We start from the raw sequence: 16,733 nt of genomic DNA on the forward strand, positions 1-16,733 counted from the left end.
GAACAGAGGGGTAAGACTGTAAGACGAGTAAGTGTATCACAGGCAGTGGGAGAGGTAACTCTAGACCTCAGAGCTGGGAGAGAGAAGGAGAGGGAGAATGCGACTAGGCACGTGTGGAATGCAGAGTGGCGGGGAGAGAGAGAAATCTACATTTCAAATGTTCAAGGATGTTTCCATTGTGTGTTTATGAAACATGGCTGCTAGGACTACAAAGGTAAAAGGATATGGCATCAAAGGCCTCCCTTAGAAAACACAAAAAAATAAACATTGCTCCACTGAAATGTACAGCAAAACATACTACTCCTCCTCCTCCACTCTACTCTGGTCTTTAACCAGGCTCATTTGATTGCAGTGTACAGGCCTCAAATCAAGGCCCTGCAATCCATTTTCTCACTGTAACCTACCGCTGGGTCTGTAGTGGGTTTAAAGTAGGAGGTACACAGACAGAACTTGCCAGAGTGGCTATAGGCAGAGAGAGAGAGAGAGAGAGAGAGAGAGAGAGAGAGAGAGAGAGAGAGAGAGAGAGAGAAACAGAGAGAGAGAGAGAAACAGAGAGAGAAACAGAGAGAGAAAAACAGAGAGAAACACAGAGAGAAAGAGAGAGAGAAAGAGAGAGAGAGATAAAGAGAGAGAGAGAGAGAGAGAGAGAGAGAGAGAGAGTGAGAGAGAGAGAGAGAGAGAGAGAGAGAGAGAGAGAGAGAGAGAGAGAGAGAGAGAGAGAGAGAGGTGGTGTTGGATCTCATTTAGGGAAACAAAAGACAATGGAATGGGGTGTGTGTGAAAGAACGAGGGCAAAGTACTGACGTGGGTCCAAAATGGCACCATATTGCCTATATAGTGCACTACTTTTGACCAAAGCCCTATTCTCTATTAGTCCACTACTTTTGACTGAAGTAGTGCACTACATAGGGAATAGGGTGCCATCTCAAACACAGTCCTGTAGCCCTACTGTAAGTGCAGCCAGTGACCGACACCAGGCGGAGCCTGCCTGTCTGTTGACGGTCAGGGTAATATTGTTTACAAGCTCCCTCAGCAGAATCCCACTGCCCTCCTCCAACCATCAGCCAGCCACAGAGCTCGCCCTCTACTTAAGGCAACAAGACTGGAATGTGTTCACTTCAGCATTACAAGCCTATTAAAATACACTTTTAATTATGCTACAATCTCTCCAGGGATCATTTATTTTCATATCCTCCTCTCTTGAACTGTGTGTTCTTTGACATCTGCACCAAGAGATCAACAGCACAATTGGAACTGGGAACTAGCATGTGTTGTTTTCTCACTAGCTCCAATTAAAGGGCATGTTGACAGATTATAGTACGTAGCTGCTGCTGCTACTGGTACGGCTGGTGGTAGTTTGTGCTCCAAACTAGTAGGGTGAGGAGGAAGGGTAGGCTGTTGATGGGGAGAAGAATGGTGAGGAGAGAGGGGTGAGGAGGGAAGGGAGGAGAGGGTGAAGAGGGTGGGGAGGGAAGAAGAGGCGGCTGATGGGAGGGGAAGAAAGGGGGCTTATGGGAGATATCTCATGTACACAACATAACCAGGCAGCCCTGGGGGGGTTAATGTGTTTACACTACCTGGGCTGTGATCTATCATCAACCTCATCAGCTTCTATTACCCTTCACATACTGTACATAACCAAGCAGCATCTCTAACGTCTTACCCAACCGCCAATCCACAACTCTCACTCACACAATTTCTATTGGATTAGTAAAATGCTAATATCCAGGGTATAACCCACTCCCCACTAGACTGGGTTGATGTGCAGTACTGTACATCATCATTCCAGTAGTTGATTTATATTTAGTGCCACTGTGCCTTTTCAAGGCTTTTCAGGTTGAACACCTCACAGCTTCAAAGGAGTTGTCATATATATGCATATGAAACGGCAACCAAATGGAACCTATAGCATTATCATAACAAGTCCTCCATAATAGTTGTTTACTTATATCTGCTAAGACAGGGCGGCAGGGTAGCCTAGTGGTTAGAGCGTTGGACTAGTAACCGGAAGGTTGCAAGTTCAAATTCCCGACCTGACAAGGTACAAATCTGTCCTTCTGCCCCTGAACAGGCAGTTAACCCACTGTTCCTAGGCCCTCATTGAAAATAAGAATCTGTTCTTAACTGACTTGCCTAGTTAAATAAAGGTAAGAAGAAAGAAAAAAAGACAACAGACAGACATTCTCTCTGATCCTGAATCAGTTTACCTACACCAGTGAGAGGCGTAGAAATGGGGGATGAATACAGTACACTTCATCAGCATGGACCATCTGAGATCTTTAGGCTAACAACACAACTGGTAAGCGGATCATCATAAATGTGCATTATTTCTCCCACAGTGCATAGTAACAGTGATGGCATGGGTTCACCACAGAGCAGAGCCCATGCAGTTGGTTAGCTAGGTGCTGATGAGGGAGGTGCCTGCCTCAAAAAGCTTGTTTTCACTTTACTCAGGCTTCATTATGCCCAATCAATATTAATTTAGTCACTAGAGCTATTGACTCATTTCTAAAATAAAATTCCAGGTAATTTGTCTTGTCATGGAATAGGGTGTATTATCCCTTTAGAAAGAAAACAAAGTGGGGTGGGATGGGACGTGGTGACCCATAGAAAAGCTGGAAACCATTTAAAATATATTTTTTGATAAGACATTGAAAAATCAATGTCTGCTTCCTGCAATCCGTCTCGAGCAAATCAATCATAATCTGCACAGTTGGCAGTGAGATGCAAGAGAGAGAGAGAGAGAGAGAGAGAGAGAGAGAGAGAGAGAGAGAGAGAGAGAGAGAAGAAAGGCTGGAAGGGCCCAATCTTTGTCTGAGATCTCTGATTTCTGAATGGCTTCTCATCATGGTGATAATAGGGTCATCATTTCAACACTTAGCTAACCCCAGCCCCTTCTATTCAGCCTGGGGTAGAGGAGAGCAGAGGGGAGGACAGGCTCCAGAGAAAGAGGAGTGGACTCATTCTAGCCCCATTCATCTTAATTCAGATTGGCAGACAGACACAGACAGAAGTGACCTAGAAAATAAAAATATCAAGGGGACCAAATATGTTGAAATGTTGCCCTGGTGTATACTATAGCGATTTCAAATGATTGTATGTAATTACAGAATGATTTCTGAACAATACATACATTAACAAAGAACCTAATGTCTTGAATAGGGGAATTTCTGTTTTGTAATTAACATGTTTGTTTCAGATGTAGGCTCATGTTTGGGCTCGGTAATATAGTTAGGTTCACATTTGAAGTAAAAGGAGTGTGACCTGAATGTCAGTCTGAAGTGAACTCCATGCCACCATCTGTAGGCATCTCCAGTAAAACTGGATAGCAGCATGACATCACACAACAACGATGGCCTTACACACTGCTGACTTCTGACCACATTACAAAATGGAAGTTAATTTATAAAGAAGAGAAATACTTGGATGTGGCTGCATAAGTAAATGGGTGCATACATTAAATAATAAATGAACCAACAACAAAAATACACAAACAGCACAATGTGTATTATCTCGGTTTTTAATATTTTCAAATTGGTTTCAAATAATAACAAAATCATGCAAATTTAGAATAATATTAATATATAATAATATCCCCACGGTAGTGATGATTCAATCACTAATACTTGTACAACTAGCTAGTAGGTTTTATAGCCACAATAATGTTGCGCCACCTACAAAGTAATTGCTATTGTCAGCAATAGGATCCGCAAATTCAGTGCAGTTGTTCAGTCGAGGGACGCAGTGCACGTATGTTTAATCATTTCATTAAAAAAAGCAAGGTCAAAAAGAAATAGCATCCATTATTTGCAGCAGATCTCCCCAAAGCATTGGGAGCGAAACTGTTTTGAATTTCAATTGGCTTCCAAGTGGCAAAAGCCCACAGCTAATACAACAAAGAAAAGTTGGTGTCAACTAATCGGTTTAGGACACAGATTTAGAAGGGCTCAAATTCTTATGAATACTTGAAGCGGGTTTCCCTCCTGTAGGTACCAACTAACCACTGCTTTCTAGAGAGCACAGCACACCTGACCTTGTGCAACGAAGGAATCTGTCAAGCGCATGACGTTAACCAACTTAATTAAACTTAACCATCATCTCTATGAACGCGAGAGGCAATTAGTCTAGTACAATAGTTAATGCTTTCTAATAATAGTCTCTAAATCCAAATTAGATTACGCCTGCTCCCTCAGGCATGTTCACTGTGATGCTTCATCCTTCATATGCATGTTTGGTTTGCTCCACGGCTGGGCTCTCTCTTCTGCTCTTACTGGTTTCTCGACCAGTGTGGACTAGTCCTATAGAAGCTGTCTGAATTGTACTGCTTTTTCACATGTATGCAAAAGTCTAGCAAGTGTAAGACACTTGGAATAGCTTCCAGTCAATGATGTCCAGCAGAGTGTGCGTAAAGCTTATACTGGAGCCTGTCATAGGATATGTCAATTTATTGTCCGTTTTTTCTATATCTTATCAAACGTATGTTTAGACAACTATGACGTTTGATATATTTAAATATAAGTAGAATATACACTTGATTTGAAATACATATATAATAGGTAAATACACAGCTTCAAAGTGGTATGACATATTTATAACACGCAGACAGTAGCCTATACTTGAAAACTATTTTATCCAATGTATTAGATTATGCTCTATTATAATATTATAACCGATTAAAAAAGCGCGAGTGCACTCAACTTCAGCTGAGGTATATTTCTGTAAAGGAAAATTATCCGTTTCCTACCTTTTCCTCGGCACGAGCTATAAGTGTTTTTTCCCGCTCCTTGTGATCTCTCACACACAAACACACACATACACACACCTCCTCGTCCTACTTCAGAATAGACCTCTTATCATGCGCGTATGGTGCCTGAAAGTCATTATTGTCGATAATAGAGTATCAATGCATATTGACGTCATTCAAAATACCTCTCTCCTCTCTCGGTATCCCTGGTAACCGATATGCTATTCAGAGATGAGTGACTGAGCATTGGCCATTCATTACGTCCCTCATTGAAGAACAGTAAATATAATTGGCCAATAATGCAATGAATGTGGCTTAAACCTTTGCGGGCACTCATGACAACTTCAATGGGAAAAGTACAATTACACTTGGGATAGGTGTTTACTTAGATTATTATTGATTAATTTGTATATTATACGAAATCAATTATAGGCTAATAGTTAGTTGTAGTCTATATTTTAAAAAACATGTATAAGCAACAGTAGCAAATACCTTTATGGCACCCGAGTCACAAATATCTATTGTAGCCCTGCTCAAAAGGGAAATACATTGGCATAGGCCTACCATTAAATAAAATATTTTGACTTTGTTTTCAGTTTATTAATGGCAACATATTATCAATAATAGTAGTACTATTATTATTAGTATGCCTAATAGTATTATGACCATCATCAGTAGAGTAGGATATCATTATTTCTAGACCTCTACTTTGTCTGCAAAAATAGATGTAGTAGGTCTAGTATAAACAATATCAACATTAGTATCCTGAACCTTATATACCTGTGTTGTCATAGATGTTGCTGCAAGAACATGAGGAAGAAAAACTGTTGGGGTAACAATAATTAGTTTGGCTATCATAGCACTGCCGGTGGTTGTAAAAGTAGGTCTTCTAGTACCGTTGTCATCATCATTATTCTCTCTTCATGTATGTATCTTTCTTGCCTTTCCCCAACTCTGCATTGGCTCACTGTACAGCGTCATCACTCTCTGCTGCTCTCCAGAGGGTTTCAAAGCGTAGGAACACGTGACACTATGCACACACTTTTTAGCAGCGCCTATAGCGATCCCTTTCGGTTTATCGGGGATTTGAACTATAAAGCCAGAAACAATCAGCACTGTGACTATAAGGCCTGTGAATGTCTGTATTAAAACAAATATTTAATCCGGATATGCATTATTACACCTTTATTGTGGTTAAAATATGAGTCTAAAATGTATTTTCTAAATATAAAACTATTGCAAGTTTAAAAATAAATCGTGCAATATTATTATAATATCAATACTATTATAATAGTATAGCCTAACTAATTATGAATAGGTAATTTATTATCAGAGTATAAATATTTGTATTATCATTAGGCCTATTAATATTGGCCTGTCATTATATTGATGATAATGTAAATCATAATGTAAATAAATCATTCAGGGGTTATTAATATATGGCACAGGTGCGTAAAAAGACATTGTGCTGAAATGAAAAATCTGGATAATGGCCGATAAGCGCAATATATTAAATAAATAGTGACTCTCCATATTTCTGCAGAGAAACGTATCTGGTGGCATCAAAGGAGATTACATCCAGTGGTCATAGCGGATTTGCTGTAGTTCATATGGTACTAATCTGCCCTCGCTTGGGGCTTTTATGACTTTCGGGGTGAGAGAGAGCGAGAGAGTGTATGTGACTGGTTTATTCCTGGATCTATGGAGAAAACTATTTAGCAGCCGCTTCAGTTAACAGCTGTCACACGTTAAGAGTTGCTTATCCCACAGTTGAGTGGAATGCTTCCTAGATTTCAGCTAATATTACAAATTGCTGGTTAAGAAAAAAAACGTTTACACAAACAGCCAAACCTAAATTGTTTGGGATAAATGTTATATTTATATTCTATTGTGTATTATTCGCGCCATCATTTATGCACGCTCCTGCAATGTCTTACCCTAACAACACAAAATGCGTCTGGCGTAAGAATGTCTATATGCACAAAATAAATCTAAATCAAAAACCGTCGCCCCTTTTTAGTTTCCGTTGCTGATTTTAACTTAGGATCACCGACAGTCAGTTAGGCTGTTACCAGTTAGGCTGTTACGAGGCATCTATTCAAAAATACACGTTTTGCGTTCAAAAGAAACAATAAACCATGGAAAAAGGAAGATCAGCGTGCAGAACATTGAGCGCTTTTTTCCCTCAGTATCTGAAAAGCTCTTTCTGACAGACAACAGCCCATTTGTTATTGATCAAGTGTGAAAGTGACGGCTTCATGTATTTAGAATAAGAAGAAAGTTGGAGTTGATCTACTGGCTCGCATGATATCGCCATCCAGGGGCTGGTGCACTGGAGTCCTACAGCACCGAGCCTTGTTAGAGAAAAAAAAATAGAAATAGCGGGAGAGGGATTGTTAGTGAGAGAAAGAGAGGGAGAGAGGGAGGGGGGAAAGCGTGGAGAAAAAAAGAAAACATGGAGAGAGAGAGAGAGATAGGCCGGGCTGTGGTATTAACCCAGCATAAGCTTGCCTTTTCCTTCGATGACTACACCCCGATAGGAGGAGCGTGAAGAACGTAGTAGGCGTCAGAATCCTCAATTTCCAACTTAGCATCTTGGCAGGACATTTTCCCAAGCAAAGCCCCCATCCGAAGGCAAAAAACTTCTTATGCACGGCATGAGACAGAGTGAGCAAGAGAGAGAGAGAGATAGGAAAAATAGAGAGTAGCAAGCAAACACAACGGTCAGTTGTAGCTGACTATCAGCGACAAAAAATATATATCTAATTCTATGTATTTGTTTATATTTTTGCTTTTTACCACAATCATTTAGAGGGGAACAGACAGCGGTCTGTTGATACGAGACTCCTATGACTGAAATCGGACAGTGCATGAGAAAATAAAGAGGAAAAGTGCGCAAGTAAGTGGCTTACTTTCGGGGCTTTCACCATGGCGTATCCTCAGGGCTATTTGTACCAGCCATCCGCTTCGTTGGCGCTGTATTCATGCCCGGCGTACAGCACCAGCGTTATATCGGGACCCAGGACCGAAGAACTTGGTAGATCCTCATCTGGCTCAGCTTTTGCTCCCTATGCCGGAACTACGGCGTTCACCAGCGCTTCGCCCGGGTACAACTCCCATCTCCCGTACAGTGCGGAGGCGGGAGCGGCCGCCACATTCGCTTCATACGTGGTGAGTGAGAGAGCATAGAATCGAAATTGCCGAGTGGAAAAAAATGTGGAAAATCTTATATTGTATTGTTTGTAGGCCTATGTGTAGAATTTTAGCACTGTGCAAATGAGGCAAATGTATTTCTGGTTTAGCGTGCGTCTGTATTTTGCTGATGACTCTTTTACATTTGGGTAAGTTAGTTGTAAATAGGCCCATCCATTTTGATGCAAAGACAAACATGCAAAATGACTAATTAGGCTAATTTGCATGTTATTGTTCTTTGGATAAACGCATTTTTTTGTGCAAATAATGAGCAATGAAATAGGTCGTTGTGTTGAATCAGTTTGCATACAATAACACACAGCAAGCTCCCAACCTCGGTAGAACACATTATATTCTATAGTTATTTGTTGGATAAGGTCTTTATTAGTCTATGCGAAATTACAAACTCGTTTATTTAGGGCTACTCGGTTGTTTTTATGGGCATTGACCAAATGTTCGTTAACTTGGGAACACAGATCCTAATATTTAACATGTTCTAAATCTGAAAGTGAGTTGAGCACGCAGTTATAAGCAAATGAAACGAGGTATGTAAGCCAGCTGAAGAATAGTGGGAAATAATGATAGCAAAATCCTGTCTTGGTAAAATTATGAAAAGAGAAGACATGGTAGGCCTGTTACCGTGATGTTGATGCTTCATCTACTTTGTAAATGAGGTTGCTTTCACTACGCATAGATTACTTTGTAGTGGCTACAGAGTCAGCAAGACAGGCGCATCTTGAATACAAAAACCCACAAAGAAAAATAAAGTTGAGACTATGTCCATCTGTGTAAAATGTAAAAAGTGAATTGGTGACGCATTTGATGCTTGATTTATTGTAACCAACCTAAACGTCAGAGGTGTGTGTGTGTGTGCGCGTGTGTGTGTGTTTGTGTTTGTATGTGTTTATTATGGTGCCTTGTTATTGTTTGAAACTTATTTTGTGATGTTTTAATTGTTATGAGTCGTTGACAATTATCTGAGAAGCATTTTCTTTTCGACGGCTTTGTTTTCAGAGTTCTCCCTATGACCACACGACGGGAATGGCTGGGTCTATAGGATATCACCCCTACGCTGCTCCCCTGGGTTCATACCCCTACGGTGACCCGGCATACCGAAAAAACGCGACCCGGGATGCCACCGCCACTCTCAAAGCCTGGTTGAACGAGCACCGTAAGAACCCCTACCCCACCAAGGGGGAAAAGATCATGCTGGCCATCATCACCAAAATGACCCTCACCCAAGTTTCCACCTGGTTCGCAAACGCCAGGAGGAGGCTAAAGAAGGAGAACAAGATGACCTGGACTCCCCGAAACCGGAGCGAGGACGAGGAGGAAGACGAGAACATCGATCTGGAAAAGAATGACGACGACGAGCCTAGCAAGCCGACAGACAAGGGAGACTCGACAGACACAGAGTCAGGTCTGTAGAAAAATCATCAATTTTTTATCGCAGTCGTTTCCACTCAGGGCGCAAAATGAATTGCTGGTTAATGGTGGTATATTATTTATAATGGGACAATTGCTTTAAATAATAATCACCTTGAACTCCCCTCATTTGACTTATCATGTGCTGAAAATTGCTGGTGACGTAAAGTGTTTAGCATTCGATTTATCTTTCACTGCATAATAAGGCGGGCTGCAGCTGGTGGACTGGGCTGTGTATCGCCTAATGATAATTATTACGATTAAAACACAATCATTAATATCACGGTTTTCAGTAGCTGTATGCCTAGTTGTTTGTAGGCCTATTATTTATTAGCCTACTTATTATGATAACTAGGCCGATTATTATGGTAATTAGCATATGCACAACTATGAACGCATGAGTGCATGAATTAGGGGCCTATAACATATTGGTAGTCTATCTGTATCTTATGTCAATGTTATACATTTTTTTTCACAGTAACTTAACTCTTGTTTCTCTCTCACTGCAGATCATAAATTGCTGACCCCGGGGGACATAGTGTGCGACAGATTTAAAGAGGAGAATCATGGCAAAGAAACGGATCCCCTTCTGAGCGACTCGGAATTAAAAGACCAAGGGGATCGGACAGAGTTACTGTCCGAGTCTGCTAAACCCACCACCTCGTCTCCATCCGCCATGCCTCGGGGAGGAACGGAGCTCGTTGCGCAAGACAAGCCGTCAGAAATGGGCCATGCGCCGGGCACGGTAAACAGCAACGTGACGTCTGTCATTCACTCCTCCCCATCGGCCCCTAAACCCAAACTCTGGTCCCTGGCTGAGATCGCAACGTCCTCAGACAGGTGTAAGAGCAGCAGCGACGGGCCGCAGGGCCATGGGATGGGTCACAGCACAGTGATCACCACCAATGCAGCGTCACCATCACGGTCCTCCCCACAGTGCCCTCTCCCAAACAGCACAGTCCTATCCAGGCCTATCTACTACACGTCCCCTTTTTACCCGGGCTACACGAACTATGGCAGCTTTGGACATCTTCACAGTCACAGCAATCACGGCTCAGGCACGGGCTCCACGGCACATTTCAATGGATTAAACCAGACTGTGTTAAATAGAGCAGAAGCTTTGGTAAGAGAAAGCCAGAAAGGCAGAGGCCAAACGCAGGTAGATCTTTGTAAAGACTCCCCTTATGAACTAAAGAAAGGTATGTCAAACATTTAATACCTTGATCCCTTTCAAAAATCCATCGGACCTTTATTTATTATTTGTGGGTGCATTACAAAAAATAAGAAAAATAATAATTATAAAGGAAAATTCTGAGAACAGTTATTTTCTGAGTAAATGCTTATCTTCAAATCTTAGTTTCTGAATGGTTAATCCTAATGATGTAACAAGAATGGTCTTCATCGCTGCAGCCGCCTGAGTCTATTTGTATTAAAGACTAATATGTATATTTAATGTAGCATTTTTGTATTTAAAATGGACAATACACTATCTTTGAAGTAAATTATGAGAAAAAAATACACGTGTGCAGCGATTATTCTGGGGGGAGCGGGAGGGGGAGGCAACTGTTATTATCAAATGTGTCAGAAGGGCTTGAAAGAGAAACACATTATGGAAAATGAAAGAGGTATTTATCGATGGGATTGTGTTCTTTTACCCCGTGACAGGTGTATCAATTACATGTTCGATACAAAAGAGCACTTCAACTATATACAACATGTCGAAATTTCACAAATTCTCGAGTGAAAAACAGATAGGCCTACAGCCTTTTAGGTCTACTCAAATATTTACATTTTGGTGGGGTTTGGCCAACGATGTTGGCAAGAGTTTACTGAATATATGTATATTTCTGGCTCTATGTTTCCTATTCCTTTCTACATGTGCAGTAGGAGGATACTTATGAAGGTGAATATGATAACAACGGCAAAACTGGAGGCCCAGTCGTTTAACCCAATTACTTTCCAACCGCAACGTGTTATAAGCAAAGCAATCAGGTGGCGAACTCCAGTAATGAGTTCGATTTTATGCCACATTTAGAGCTCATTACTATTTCCAAGGCGTGGCAAAGCTGTTAAAAGGACGCAACCATGCATTTATGGCTTCAGAGCACACTGGCCAGTTATATCATTAATGTTGGAGCCTCCTTAATGACGCGTTGGATGTGAAACACTCTTGGTTAGGTTTAGAGAGGAGGATAGCAAGACTAGCATGTCATGCACACAGTAAAGGCCACATAGTTTCCAGGGTTTAATCGGTTTTGTCAATAACCGAGCCTCTCACTGTCCTCAAGGCTCAAACTCTTCCTTCCCACTTCCGCAGGTAGGTGTCACACTTGCTCCTAATTTCAGGGGTCTCATTCTTAATCCGTCACGGAAAGCCGTCCCTGATCGAATGGCCTAGTTAAAATGGACCAAAGACTGGGAGGCAGAGAGAGAGAGAGAGAGAGAGAGAGAGAGAGAGAGAGAGAGAGAGAGAGAGAGAGAGCAACTTGAAATGGACACAGTTATTACATGTTTACTATAACAATATTGCCAAGTGGGAGAACCTGAATATTACAATGTATTAACATGGGACAAACCATTTCCTTTCCGGAAATACAATACCGTGGTGGATTTTTTGAGAGAGAAAAAAAATGTTAATGTGGCCTAATCTTTGAAATTTTGATTAAGGCTGATTTGTTAGATGAGACAAATGGTGTCTTGATTTGGCACAGATATTGGGAAATGTTTTGAAAACAAATCTGTTAATTATTATCGAATATTAATTATATTATTACTACTAGTAATATTTGTTTTATCAGGTGCCAATTTGGTTTTGTTTTATGATCAGTAGTGAACCTTTAGTGTTTCTAGTATCATTATAATCAGTTGATCAACACGGGAGTACATTAGCTCATGGCTTCATGGAATTACTCCCAACATTTCATATATATTCCTGTTTCTAGTGTCATTATAATCAGTTGATCAACACGGGAGTACATTAGCTCATGGCTTCATGGTATTACTCCCAACATTTCATATATATTCCTGTTTCTATTTCTAAACAACTCAATCTTTGTCTTGATTATTTCTATTTGAAAAATATTGAAATAGGCCTACGTTTAATCATTTAGAATAATCTCAAGTAATAATAATAATAATAATAACAGTAATAATGAACTAGTGAAGTGGGCCAGCTTGCTCTTGTTTACTGCCTTTCATTAATCTCTATAGTTTACTTTCCGCACTCGAGTTGAAGCCTCCCCTGGGCTTTATATAATTCCCTTAGCCCTAATGTCCTCTATTCCGAGTCACACGGGCGAGCGACTGGGGCTTCTATTTTAATCTCTCCGAGTATGTGTGCTGCCTGGCCCAGTGATTGCAACACATCATCCGGCTAAATAGCATAATTATGTTTTTCTTTGCTGATCCCTCCAGGAATTGAAGTGTTCGATGCAATGTCCCCTAAGAGGACATCATCGTTTTTATTTTAAATAGGCTTTTAAAATGTAAGAATTTATTTTTCAAAGGGCCAATATATACAATTTCACATACGTAAATCATCTATATTCAGTTTAGGTAAATATTGAATAGTTTAGAATCGTTTATGTGTAACATTTAAAGCGGTGACACAAATACCCGAGTATTCTGATAATGCAATTTTACACGGCTCTCTGTGATTCGAGGAATATGAGGCAAATGTTTGGAAAATGATCATGTATACTGCTAAATTGGATCTTGAGACGGACATTGCATAGCCCATGGGCACGGAGTAATAAAACATGCTTGTCATGTTTGTCTTCTGCACTGTCGAAATAGCCCAAACGATTTGACCACATTTGTGAAATATCGTTTTGAGACGGAGTTGTTGTTTTGTTTTTCCAGAGATGTGCTGCTATTTAGTAATTCTCCTCCACGCAGTTTGTTATTCAAATCACGTCTAGAGGGACAGAGAAACAGGGCCTCTGTGGAGACTCATTCAACATATTGAGTATGTAAAACAATACACATTATTATCATTATATATATTTACTGAAATAAATTATTATTATTAGGCCTATTATTATTATTATTAGCAACTGCGGCTAAAGACAATAAAACGAATATATTTCATCCATAAAAAAGACTTTCCACAATCTTAGTTTGAAAAAGTTCACACTGCTTTTTAGCGTTGTAATGCGATCGTGCTACCGAGAGTGAGACCACTGAATCTGTCCGAAACCATTGTCAGTCCTGAATGCATGGAACAGGGGAACTCTGCAATGATCTAGCGCAACTTTGTTCAACTTCTTTCTCCCTCCCGTCTCTCTTCCAGTTGAACGGCTCGCTGGCTCATTGTTGGGAAGCGATGCATGGATACAATGTGAGAATGCCAAGTGAGGTTGAAACAGTTCCCATGTGTGAAGGAGGAAGAAAGCATAACGAACCCAATTGAAGATGGAAAAGATTAACCAATATATATTTTCGCTTTGTCGGGATAGAGGAAATATTGACATTTCATCAATGCATTTACGTCTACATTAGTTTAAATCTGTAGGTCTGGAGGAGGACAATATTGAACTGTTAGACTAATAAAATAGGATCGAAATCTGCATACATTTGTTACAGTTCAGAAAAATTGATATCTTAGGTCATATCGATTTTCAAAATCGAAAACCCTTTTTGTCAATGCATAAAGGAAACAAATAAAACATGCCTTTATGGATAATTATATTCAAGACGTATGGACAAATGACATTTTAAAACGTTTTTTCCAAAACGAATTGTAACTTCAAGTGTAGGCTATCGCTAGGCGTATCCACTAAACATAATGTTGCGTTTGTACAGAAATAGACATGAAAAAAACGTATATTAATTTGGTGCATACAACCTGGGTGAGAATATTAATTATTGCAACAAAAATGCAAACGATCTTAAACATGAATCCCTAAATACCTGCTATGCACCCACACCTTAGCGTTGAAGCATAGCCATCTGGGCAGGTTCGCCACATAAGCCCTAAAATAAGACATTTATACATATGTTTAGTATCTGTACCATCATATTCTACTGGGAAACGTTACACTGTGACTGAAAATAGTGTATAGAATAATCACAATTAGGTAACTGTGTATTTGTAAATCAATAATTGTATTTTATTTTACGTATTTGTATATGCATATAGGCCCAAACAAGCAAGGCACATATGCCACATTCAACATTCATAAGCATCTCCACCCATCATGCACCCAGTCTCCGGTGATAGGAAAACTTCGGTGATATCAAGAGAAGATAGCCTAATCGAGTTCGGCTAATATTGCACATTGACGATAAATATGCAAATCATTGGTCTGTAAAGCAACGTTTTAAGGGGGGGGGGCAGTTGTAGGCCTACTAACTTTCATGATTTTGAAATGAGATCTTCATGGAAAAAATAAGCCTAGGCCTAAAGGCTACTGGGAGTTCAGTCTTTCAATCGGCTTCAAAATAGGCATTGCAATGTCACACATTTTCTGTACTTGCAAATCTCATAGGAACATAATTAGCATACACAAATTGCATTATGGGAACATTTCCTTGATTTTATATCATTGTTTTTAACTGTATGGTGATATAAAGTTTCAAGTGTAAATGGACGGTTTTGTCAGGTTTCCTGTAAGGTGGAATATATTGCACAACTACAAAATGCATGATTGATTGCCGCAGCGTGAGGATATCTATCTAGGTGACAAACCATGTCACCAAAAACCAGAACCGGGCTGATATAGAAATTCCGAATTGTCCTTAAACATTAACCAAAATGGGAAAAAAAGTGGCTAGGCCTACATGATCCAACACATCTGCCATGACTGCAGTAGAGTAGACTAGAGTCAAATTCCGCTCCAAGTGTAAAGCGACACCCTTCTATTTGATCTGCCCACAGCCCACTTTATTCGGGACAACATCTGTGACAACCAAACAGTGTTGCCAAATACACAACCGTTTGTTTTCTTCTTCTACTCCTTGAAGTGAACAATATGTCACTTCATTTTCCCGCTAGTTGGTATAAGAAAATAGGGGAGAGCGAAAACGAGTCTGTCTGGCATTTTGCAGAAAAGCAAAATATCGGTTGGGAATGGAGCTATTGTGAGTGTAGGTTACCAAAAAGCAATATCGAAGCATTTTGTCTCTCAGAAAATAATGTCTGATCAGCTCACCCGTCAACAGACGTCATCGCCCCCAAACGCTGTCAAACAAAGCTGAAGTGGAATGGTCTTTCAGCTTTCAGAGGGTCTCTCTGGGAATACCGCCTCTACTTATTTAATCATCATATCCTCGAGAGCTCGAGCCTCTTCATTAATTATGGGCGCACAACATTCAGCCGTGCTGTTTCTGTGTAGGACGTGAGCGAGGCGTTAGCTTTGTTTTGGCGCGCATGGGAGTCGTGACCGCTCGGGATAACATTTTCACAAATTACCCACATTTTCCCCCTAAAAACCGAATCGGTGTCAGGGCTCATCTGACGTGTGGCGTTTCGGTTGGCTTAGAATATCTTCAGTGCAAAGAACAAGCAGAAGAGGATGTTGAATGTTTAGATATATTTGCCACTTCTAAACCGTTCATATTGGATGAACTTTTTATAGGCCGGAGCGCACCGTAAACCGACCCAGATGAAGTGGCAGTGGGGTGGGTGATTTACCACTATTAACCCCCACTCTATCCTCAACCTCAAGGACTGTTTTTCTATTTTCTATGGAGCTCTCGGGGGAGAGATTACACGTGTATTTTTCAGCTGTCTGATGTTTTAAGTAAACCCCCCATACATAAATAAAACACTTCTATGAAGAAAAAACATTAACGAAGAATGATGAACTGTGAGGTGGTAGGCTACTTCTATAGGAGATTTAAGCATGATCTGGATTTATACGTGTTCTATCAGCATATCATTATAATGCACATGGTTACACAACAATATGGTGGGTGAATGTAAGAAGGGTAAGGGGTTCACTTCAAAATGAAGAATTTGGGTATTTATGGGGTGTGAACTTCAGACCACATAAACCACACGAATGACCTTGTTAACGCCAAGGGTTTTAGGATTTTAAAGATTTTAATGCAAAATCTGCAAAACTCATTTTTGACGTCTAATTTATTTTTAAAGAACCTTTGTTTCACCTTTGCGATATTTTATACAGCCTGCACTATCCTGTAGGTCTGACAACTCCGATGTGTTGGAGCAAGTTGTTAAAGTTATAATTAGCTAAGGAATATATAAACTAAGGGGTTTAACCAATTAGACATTTTTTTTGTAAATATAATTTGTCGACTATTTATTTAAAACTTAAAACATACAAATACAAAAGGAAATTAGGCCTACTATATAAATAATATGCAAATGTATTATTTATTTATTTTGTATCATTCATTTCTATCATCT

General features: G+C 40.1%; 1 protein-coding gene across 1 annotated transcript; it reads left to right on the forward strand.

The window, feature by feature from the left end:
* The first annotated feature begins 7,307 nt into the window (after positions 1-7,307).
* LOC115117667 (Iroquois homeobox protein 5a) lies at positions 7,308-10,871 on the forward strand. Its single transcript, XM_065012053.1, has 3 exons — positions 7,308-7,915; positions 8,951-9,356; positions 9,871-10,871. The coding sequence occupies exons 1-3, from the start codon at positions 7,673-7,675 to the stop codon at positions 10,575-10,577; spliced, it is 1,356 nt and encodes a 451-aa protein (XP_064868125.1). The 5' UTR covers positions 7,308-7,672; the 3' UTR covers positions 10,578-10,871.
* The last annotated feature ends 5,862 nt before the right edge of the window (positions 10,872-16,733 follow it).

The sequence above is a fragment of the Oncorhynchus nerka genome, linkage group LG27, assembly GCF_034236695.1.
Source record: "Oncorhynchus nerka isolate Pitt River linkage group LG27, Oner_Uvic_2.0, whole genome shotgun sequence".
NCBI lineage: Eukaryota > Metazoa > Chordata > Actinopteri > Salmoniformes > Salmonidae > Oncorhynchus > Oncorhynchus nerka.